Source organism: Lepisosteus oculatus, chromosome 7, assembly GCF_040954835.1.
Source record: "Lepisosteus oculatus isolate fLepOcu1 chromosome 7, fLepOcu1.hap2, whole genome shotgun sequence".
NCBI classification, from domain to species: domain Eukaryota; kingdom Metazoa; phylum Chordata; class Actinopteri; order Semionotiformes; family Lepisosteidae; genus Lepisosteus; species Lepisosteus oculatus.
In genome coordinates this window covers 13,214,128-13,224,497 of record NC_090702.1, presented here as the reverse complement: position 1 = coordinate 13,224,497, position 10,370 = coordinate 13,214,128, and the positions used below count along the sequence as shown (strand labels likewise).

The 10,370-nt window shown below is 34.0% G+C and overlaps 1 protein-coding gene across 2 annotated transcripts; it reads right to left on the bottom strand.

Moving 5' to 3' along the window:
• Window positions 1–213: 213 nt before the first annotated feature.
• Window positions 214–9,594, bottom strand: rabl2 (RAB, member of RAS oncogene family-like 2). 2 transcript variants are annotated; one of them, XM_006633775.3, is made up of 8 exons: window positions 9,171–9,594; window positions 8,377–8,406; window positions 7,541–7,620; window positions 5,722–5,801; window positions 5,031–5,142; window positions 4,003–4,100; window positions 2,877–2,960; window positions 214–2,467 (listed from the first exon to the last, which is right to left on the bottom strand). In XM_006633775.3, exons 1-8 carry the CDS (start codon window positions 9,275–9,277, stop codon window positions 2,390–2,392), a joined length of 669 nt encoding a protein of 222 aa, XP_006633838.2. In that variant the 5' UTR covers window positions 9,278–9,594; the 3' UTR covers window positions 214–2,389. The 2 variants fall into 2 exon arrangements, with proteins under 2 accessions (XP_006633838.2, XP_069048302.1); XM_069192201.1 differs by having other exon boundaries at window positions 9,529–9,588.
• Window positions 9,595–10,370: the final 776 nt, after the last annotated feature.

The window sequence follows — 10,370 nt, the reverse complement described above, 5'->3', positions numbered from 1 at the left end:
TTCTCACCTTTTTGTAAGAGATATTTAAAAAATGAATTTGGAGTGTAAGTCAAACCCTCTAACCTTGTTGTTGTGATACAGTACTTACACCACAGAGATCTATGTTTGTTATATTATGTAATAAATTTATAATTAAACTTTATAATCTTTCCTGGGTCTAGTTTTATTGTCTCCCTAAATGCTTTCTTTGGGTTACATACCAGGATCATAAAATTGTGTTCATGTTTTTATTTACACAATACCTTCCCCTGCAACTTCACAAAAAAGGGACATTTTGTTTTTGGTAACTGATGTTGCTCTCACTGCCTAATGTATATTGCTTCACACTAGAGAATGGTAATCTCTCAAATAACTTCCTTGGCTATTTAAAATAATTACAGATTGTGCAGTTCTTTAACTTTCTTATTTTTGCATTGAATGCATGGCATGATAAGGTATGTTAAGATCTGTAGTTAGTAAATAAATACTCCCCATTTTTATTTGTGATCAACTTAGATCAGGACTACTCTTATCTAAAGCACAAAATACTGGGGACAATGGATTATACTGGCGCAACTATGCTATTAAGTTTTAAACCTAATCATGTTTATTAGCATAAAAGAGAATAATTTAAGTAAAAGTTATCATGGTTTAGATGTAACCTACTGCATGTGAGCAACAGTGGATTACATAATCAATCATAAAAGTAGTTTAATTGAATAAATTCCAAATTTAGCTGTTACAGTATGTTCAAGCAAAACATATTTAGCTTATTTGTCTTTTCATAAGTCTCTTTCTATTTTCCGGAGGAAAGGTAGTTTCAAATGTGCCACCAATTTTAAACTGCATATTTATACACATGTAACCAAACTGATAATGAAGACTTTAAAAAAAGATAAATCACTGAACACACAAAGCCATCTGTAGTTAAATCCCAATGTGAACATGACAGGACCGTGTATGGGCATGGGAATGGGCAATTCAATTTAACCTTGCATCCTTATTAAATTACAATTAGTACAGTACAAGTACAATCTTACTGCACAATGAGCTCACAAATGACTATTTTTTGTAATAGGGCATGAGGAATAGATATAAAATAAATTCCCTGTGATTCCCAAATAACACATATTATCAGCAAAGATTATAATAAAGCATTACTGCACACAAATGTAGCTATATACTGTATATATGAAACTGAAAGAACCAAAATGACTACGTTCCTTATAGCCACCATGATACAGCATTCAATAGACATACAACATGCTAGCACAAATACTATACAGAATAAGTAATAATATAAAAATACAGCTTTAAAAGTACATACAATCATGGGCTTTCACAGTAATTAGGAAACAGACTATAGAACATCAACCGTTTGTAGATTTTGCGCTACTTAGCGCGAGACAGGTTGAATAATTTCAAACAGTGCACATCTTCCTCATTTAGTTTTGTATACCCTGGTCAAAATTAAAAGAAACCATTGATTTCTGCAATCCAGGCCTTTAAAAACCCTGATGTTGGCATCCATTTTTTTTCCAAAACAATTTCAAAGATGATTTATAGAAGGACAATGTGACCATTGTTGTTTTTCACAGTTCAGGCTACAGGAAATTGTAATTGAAAATCAGTTTCATGAATCAATAAATGACTAGATATTTAACCAAATATAATTCAGTTTCTACAGGTCTCCCTTTTTATAGCATATGGTCTACACCTTCTGACTTTAATGAACGCAAGTTTTTATTGTTACAGTAAAAATTAAAACAAGTTGAATCCTGCTTGATTAATCAACAGATTGTTATTCCTTTGCACACTGGCCAAATATATTAGCAGGCACCAAAGAACAAAAGAAGTACAAAAATTAAATTATACTTCAAGAAAATATATTCAAATACATTCAAATTGAGGATGATGTGTTCATACACTGTACATTCTTGATAAATAAAGATCCTCTATCAAAACAGTATGAAAACTAACGCAAGCATTTGTTTTCGATTCTAGTACAATTACTGGAGATCCAATCTGTCAGAAAATACAATGCTGTATTATGCTGTTTACTTAATCTCCTCCGGACAAACGAGGAATGACAAACAGAATTTGTAGAGAAGCAACTATGAACTATTAAATCAATTAAATGAAAACAAAGCTGATTATATCCTTATTTAAATGTTATTTAACAGATAGAGTTTTTGTATACATAAAAGATACCTCTTATTTGAAACCATGTATCGTGCACACACATTAAAATCAGTATTCTACCCATAAAAGCTTTGTATGCCTTTAAAGTAACATTTTCAGCATGGACTGTTTTATAACTGTTTTTTCCGTCCTATTGGTACCAAGAATGGTACCAGAAGAAGGATCCCTCAAGTAAAACCCTGGAATTCTGCAGTCATCACAATACTGGTCATGCTGACTTGGATTTATCTTCCTTGGAGACGTTATCTTTATCAGTAGTGTCATCTTTTCTTTCCAGTTCAAAATTCTGCAGGGGAAAAACAAGGAATTGTTCCTGAAACCACAGGTCATTGAAAAGAAATGTGATGTGGTGCATCCAGTAAAAAAAATTTTGAAGGAACAATGGATACTCTCCAGAAAGATAATTCGTGTAGTACGTGGAGGATAAATGTATTGTGAATATGGCAAAGTATGCTAATATAACAGACTTCCCAGCCTGAACCACTCATTTTCTTGATATCAAATTTATACAATTTGAAAACATGAAATGCCCACAAAAGCACCAATCAAAGCCTAATTTTAAAATGTCAATGAAATGTATACCTTGATGTGTATTCTCCTATACTTTAGGAGAATGTTACACATTATGTTAAATAAAATCCAAAGTTTCAACTGCGTTAGAATATGCTGTAATCATCTCGCCAGAAAAGGCTTACCTCAAGTTCTCGCATTACTTCATCCATGAAATCGCTTGAATTTTGTTTGTAGGACATTGCCAGTTTAATTGCATCTCTGAACAACTGTCGAATGAAAAAAAACCAAAACACGTTGCAGTTGCAGCTTTAATAAAGACTATGAAAACATAAGCATATACTGTAAGTCAATTAGTTGGTGACATCCCATCCCATATCTTTTTTTGGAGCCAGGCATTAGAAGGGCAGATTGAAAAAGAGGACAGTGATGAAAGCCTCATATACAAAAACAAAAAGGAGGAAGACAGGAGATACTGTATGGGGGCCAGTTAGAACCTTACTGATACTGAGAAGCAACTCCCCAATGCGCTTGAAGGAAGAAAAGCCGTTCAAGAGTCTAGAAATAATTTAATAGACAGACTTCAATATAAAATGCTCCTAACCCTTTAGGTTCTGACATCCGTGGTAAGTTAAAATCATTTGTACCCATTAAATGTGAAAATTGAAGCTTTACATATTTGTAGCATTACATATTTGAATTTCAAACTCAAAATATAAGAAATTGTATACAGGAAGTACTTGCAAAATATGTTTAGAAATATTTAAAATATCAATGTGATAAATAAATAGAGAAATATAGTAAATTTAAGAAATACAAGGTGATAACAATGGACAAAGACTATAACACTTTGTGACGGTCACCTAAATTTGGTAGCATTGTGATTGCTGATGTAAAGTCCAAACAAAATAACACTTCAAAAAATATTCTAAAACTAATATATGAAGGACTGATCATTATGCAAAAAAAATATATTTATCAAGGGTAACAATATTGTGGGAAAACATAAACATACAGAATGCAAGAACTGTTTAAAAAATCTAGCTAGTGCTAATTATTGTAAATCTTTATATGCAGTTGTACAGTTACAACTTTTAATGAAATGTAAATAGTGTAAATATATTCATTTAATACTTTAAGTGAAAATACATTAAAACAACATTATGAAACTAAACTCTTATGAGATGGAGAAATACAGTCCACACAGCACAAAACAAACAACACATTTCTACAGATACGTGGCTCTTTATCATTGTGAGTTACACCTAGCAGTTCACCTCCTTGTTCAACAAAATAAAACGGAGTTCTCACCTTTACTACATTAGTCCCATCAGCTGCAGATACAAAATACAATGGCAGTCCTTGTTTTTTAGCAAAGTTAAAATTTCTTTGGGTCACCTTCATATCAGCTAAAACGCAGAATAATAAAAATACAGAAAGATAGTTCAGGAGAGGTGCAAGAAAAGGCTTTTACATTTTCCTAATCTACACATACTAATTATTATGTATATTTGTGTGTCTATAATCTTAAAAATATATAAGCATGAAGTTCATTTGCTTTCTTTTATGCAAATAGTTTGTGTGAATTAACAACAAATGTGGCAGGCAGTTGAAAAGGCACTGCTAAAATACCAACAGCAAAAAAATAAATGATACATTAACAGCAAAGCTTGACAATACCAAAAAACTATCATCAGCTACAACAAACCATGTATGCAATAATGACAAAACTGTAACTGATATGCAAATTGAACTTATAAAGTGAAGATCTTGTTCACTTAATTGTAATATGGAAATTGAGGACTGTGGCGTCATAACATTTGTTACAAGTACAAAGGCACAATAGTATCTATTATTTTTTTAATAAAGCATTGGAAATGCAGGGCCTTTGCCAGGGGCAAATTTTCCCAAATTAAAATCGTAGTTGTTAAAAAACATGAAATGTATGGTTTGGGGGCAGCAAATTGCATTTTGCAGCATTACACATAGTATCTTTCACATTTAATGCCAGTATTCTTCTGCCCTTTTAAATCAAGTGGCATGCTTGGCAAAGTTGAAAAATCTAGATAATTGAGAACATTGCTAAAAATATTGTAAAACCTAAATCTGTCTATCATAATTCAAATAATGCCTAGACCTTTAAAACTACTTATGAATGACATTCTGCACTAAAATAATGTGTATCAAAATAATTATCATAAAGCCTTTTTCACACAGTAAAATTCAGCTTAGAGCAGTTACTAGTCACATTAATGTATTTCCAGATATGAGGTTATTTTCAACACCTTAGCAATTAGGTTTGTCCTTTATACAAAGCTTTGTTTTGGGGGAAGACTCACCATCTATTTTATTTGCAACTACTATGCAGGGAATCTCTGGGCGATACTCCCTTAGTTCCATATACCAGTTAGAAAGATTTTTATATGTGATCTTTCTCTGAACATCAAATACCTAGAGAAAAAGACATAGTACAGTATATAAAGTATCATAGTCATTGCATACACACCCTATCAATTTGTATGCCCACCTCATACATATGAGCAATCAAAGGTTAAACTAAAATTCTTAATATGCGGTAAGAATGCAGTTTAGAATAACATTTTAACATTTAAGTTTATCTGAAACTTCTATCTACCTTTGTGTGCTCATTCTAATAATGACCACTAACTAAGTTTTATCAACAAAAATATAATTGTTGTTATACTGTTTGGTTATTGTAAATCTCTTCCAAAGTAATTGCACAAGTCAAAACAAACAAGTATAGGCCAAGTGTTATTGATGGTAGATTATTTATAAAACAATCCAGATGTTTGAAGAAAAACATTAACTGGAATACATGGCCAGTTTATTCTACATGTCTATGATTAGCAAAAAGTGCATAATAAATACAACTGCTCTTCAATTTCCACCTTTACCCCCAAGTCTTCTTTTCCCTCTTCAATTGGCTCACTAAGTCAGAACTGAAAACAGTTGAAATTACAACAACTAGGTGTTTCTCAGGTCTACAGTTTGCCTGGCCTTCTTGCTTACCATGATACAAGCATGAGCCTTATGATAATAAGAGGGGTGCATGCTCTGAAATCTCTCCTGCCCTGCTGTGTCCCAAAAGTCTAAAAAGGAAAGATTAGGAATTTATTGACAGTCAATTTTTTTTGTTGATTGTTCAAATAACATTCACAAAAATAATACGGCACTCTGTGTCAGGCTAGGAAGCTTTGATCATACAGTGCTACAGAAATTATAGATTACGTTTTTACTTGCATGTGCAAAATACAACAAATAGTATTAAGATTAACATTTAAAGCAGCTCTCTAGGACACTTTGCATGTCAGTATAGAAAACATTGGTTAGAATTATGAAACAAATGTTCCACACTCGACTTGAAGTGAAAACCTATATAATGTACTGTATAACCCAAGTCAAGTTAGCTGCAGAACACTGTATTCACTGAAATAAAATAACTGATCTCTATCTTAAACTATAGTGCAATATACACGTATTGGAACATTATGAATTTATTTGTTTTGTCTTCTAAAACGTTTTGACTAAAAAGCTGCTCAACAAAAGAAACCATAAAGGTGAACAAACATGTTTTTAATGCAATACTGTTCACCTACACATTGCAATTAATTGGCATTTGCAGCAGTTTATTTACAACATGTGCAATTAATGTGGTCTACAGTCAGCTGAAAGCACTTACAACTTTGGTTAGCTTTTTTCAGGTTGTTATAAGATGTGAACACAGGAAAGAAGACTAAGACTAGTGCTTAATTTTGCCACTGTGATGCCACAGTAATCAGAGGCTGATAAGCTGATAATTTCTACAAGCTGGCGGCATGGTGCCGCAGTGGTTAGCATTGCTACCTCACAGAGCAGGGCCCTGTAATCAACTCTGCACCTGGGGTGCTGTCTGTGTGGAGTTTGCATGTTCTCCCCCTGCTCACAGGGGTTTCCTCCAGGTACTGTGGTTCCCTCCCACTGCCCAAAGACATAATGGTAGGTTAAGTCCCTTCTGGGACAATTGGCCCTGGTGTGAGCATGTATGTGTCTGTGTGTGTGGCCTGCCATGGACTGGCATCCCCATCCAGGGTACCTGGTACTGTGCCTGCTGTTTGCTAGGATAGGCTCTGGCTACCCCATGACCCTGAATTGGATGAAGCAGTTAGAAAATAGATGGATGGAATTATAAGAAGGCTCCTCAGTTAAGTATATTCCAAGAGGATGAAAGAGAATGGCTGGCAACTAAACCTAATAAACCTATACCTCGTCACATCTGGGCAGCCAAGAGTTATGCCCTGAACTCTTCATCTGAATCCATCTTTGCTGTCACTTGCAAATGCCCATAAACTGCTGAAGCATCCAGGACATTACGGGATCAGTAGAGCTAGGCCTGATCTGAGTCAGCTATGTGAAACCGTAATCCATGCTTGTTACTTGCTCAACAGCCACATCTTTGCTTAGTTTAACCTAAAGAAATGAGCTAAAATATCCTTATTAATTGGATTCAACCAGTTAACATGCTTCTGTCTGATGAATCAAGATTTCCATCTCATCAAACATCATTGGAACATAACTCAGGTTCATACTGTTTTGGCATTCCCAAATCTAGCAATTCATTGCAATTTATTAGAGCACAGTCAAAGGCAGACCTGAACCCTGACGAGGTCAAGCAGGCATTGCTGGAATGTAGTCATTGCTGCAAGAAGGTGGGACTACCCTGCTTGAAACTTTGTCACCTAAGTATCTAAGAAAGAGGGCTTTAAACAGCCAGGGTAGTATTTAATATATTTACATAATATCATTATTACATTACCCTGTGCATTTCAGTAGAAATTAACTTTATACATACCTACTAACACTGTTTTGTCATCAATTGTCGTTGTGTATTTATAGAGTGTCAGCGCATACGTAGACAGTTGCTGAGGACGGCTGAAGTAGATGTTAAGAACTGAAATACGGAAATAAACTGGAAGGTTTCTGCCAAATACTCCATGAAACAGGACTTTAGGTAACATCTGTTCATCTGTTACAACCACTCTGATCTTAAAGACAATAAAATCTTAAAATCCAGCCATCATTTAAGAAAGAAATTCAATACAATAACTTATAAAAAAATGTTTTTCTAAAAATGATTTGAGGAGAAACTTCATTTCTCTTTATACTCTTCACTAATTAACTGGCAAAATAAATAAAATACACTGTGTGGGACATTTTGAAAAGGAACATATCTTACCTATCCATCTATATAATATATATCTATGTAATATATAAATATTATATATATATAATATCTATATAAGGAACAAGTAATAGGTTTATTCCATGCTGAAAAAAAAGAAGAAAGAAAACAACTTTTCGGCCGTGGAGCCTTCTTCACCTGAACCTACGCATGCTGATGCAGCTATCCACCTAAACTACTAATATCTATATAATACCCATAAGTAATTAGGACCAGTGCTAAGAAAACAGAGAACTCTCAATGGAGCTGTCCATAACTAATATGTCTGTATATGATACAAAATCATTAAATCCTACCTCTGTGTCTTTTTAGAATCCAACATTACATTATGTTTGTGATGCCATCTCACATACAATGATCTAAATCATGCAATTAGAAAAAAATCAGAGAGCAACAAACACAGTATAAATGGTACGTGAAGAAAGTTATTAGACATCAAAGGATACTAGCCATCCATTAGGAATCTTTCCATTAACCTGAAAGACAAACAAAGGTAGGTTAATTGGAACTAAGATTAACATAGCAGGATAATTTCGGTCATAGATACTTTTAGACGCATTTAGAATTTAAATCATTTACTAATAGATTAGAAAATGTCGCTTACAGAATAATTGTAATTGTTCAAAATAATAATAAAATAAACTTTGCTAGTTTACAATGATTGTCTTCTTTTGTGATTCGAATCTAAAAATCATTCGGACTTTAAGATAAATTAACGAGGTCTGTGGCTCTAAATGGCCCAGATCGTGGCATCAATTACATCAAAATAACATTTATATCCAAGTTACACCAATGAAATGTTTGATGAAGTACAAGCATATAAATATCGAAGCTTCTTTCCGATTGTTTTCACAGAGCCGCGAGTCAAGGTGGAATAACTACCCACTTTGTTAAGAAAGAAGCATGTTATGGTGCTTAGTTATTCGATGAGAAATTGAGATTTAAGATTCCTTCCTGTGGTAAAAAGTTTAAGTAATAGTATTATAAATGTAAAGAACTGTGATATGGCCAATGTGTCCTGGAATGACTCTATATGAATGCGTTTTACAGCGCAACCTACACTTCAATAGCATCTTCCAAAGCGCAATATAATAAATGCAAAAATTCGAGTAACTGCTATACAGTGCCCGTGATTCTCTTTCACGTAAATCCACTGCAAAAGCAAGCTGACTGTAGCTATAAACCTCGCAACAATGGCATTACATGGCTTTGCTATAGCCAGAGATTGTGATTTACTCACTTGGATTTTCCAACAGCACTGTCACCTAAACAAATTATCTTGACTTGTTCGTCTGCATCGTATTTCTCTTGATCCAGGTCAGAAAGGGACGCGATATCTCCAGCCATGTCTCAAAACTAGCAAGAGTTCTCACAGAGTAAGCCGAGCTCTGATTACTGTCACTTCATGTAGAAAACATATTGGATTAATGCATCGTCGACATGTTTAATATCTGGATCAAAGTGAAACAAGTCTCTAAAGATATTAAATACTTTTCAGGTCCTCGAAAGCATCCAGTAACCTACTGATGTCAGTAAATCGATACTCTATCTATAGATATAACAAAAGCCCTTTCATTCTCTGCTGCAGAAAACCTTACTTTTAAATCGGACTCATTCAGACGAAACCGTACTATCAGCAGTAACCACGCAACGCAAAGACGCTACCAGAGGACTTCCGCCGGAAGTGTATTCTAATAGCCCCAATAAGAAGCTTAACTTGTGCCTGAATTTTAGCCGTTTACTGTATCGTTTGTATAATATTAAAGACAATAAAATGAATAACAATAACAAGAATTGATTACGATACCTTTTTACTTAACCTTATTTATTTACGTAAGCTGCAACTGCAGACACGTTTTGTTAGTGTTTGTATAGTTAGCTAATAGACCAATTTAAATTCAAAAGTAAAGTGGCCGTTTAGATATACGTCATTTAGTTCATTTTATAACAGTAAAATTGCTTTGAAATCAATTTATATAGTCTTCAAAATTATATATTTTACATTGTTCTACTTTTGTGTGATTATATAGCGTGTCTAATAACTGAGAAATATCATTAGATTCTGTCTCAGGTGGTGACCCTTAAATGCAAGAACTGGTTTTGTATCTCACTATATCACCTTGCAATTATATGGGTGCTAAGAACCTTTCTCCCCTATATCCTTTTTTTTTCTCTTCCAAAACAACAAATGCCCCCCAGAGGCCAGAAAAGACTTGTTATCCTACATATTTTTTTATTACAGTACATTAATATACCCATCTCACAGGACCCATGGTAACATTTTCTATAACTGCTTAATTGACACAGAGAAGACATAACACAACTTATCACAGAGAGGCACTTACTCACAGAACATACAAGAGCCATAATGTCTCAAAGGAGCATTCCAGCATCTCTGTCCTCTAAAACCAGGTTCAGTTGATGACCTGATGTACAGAAA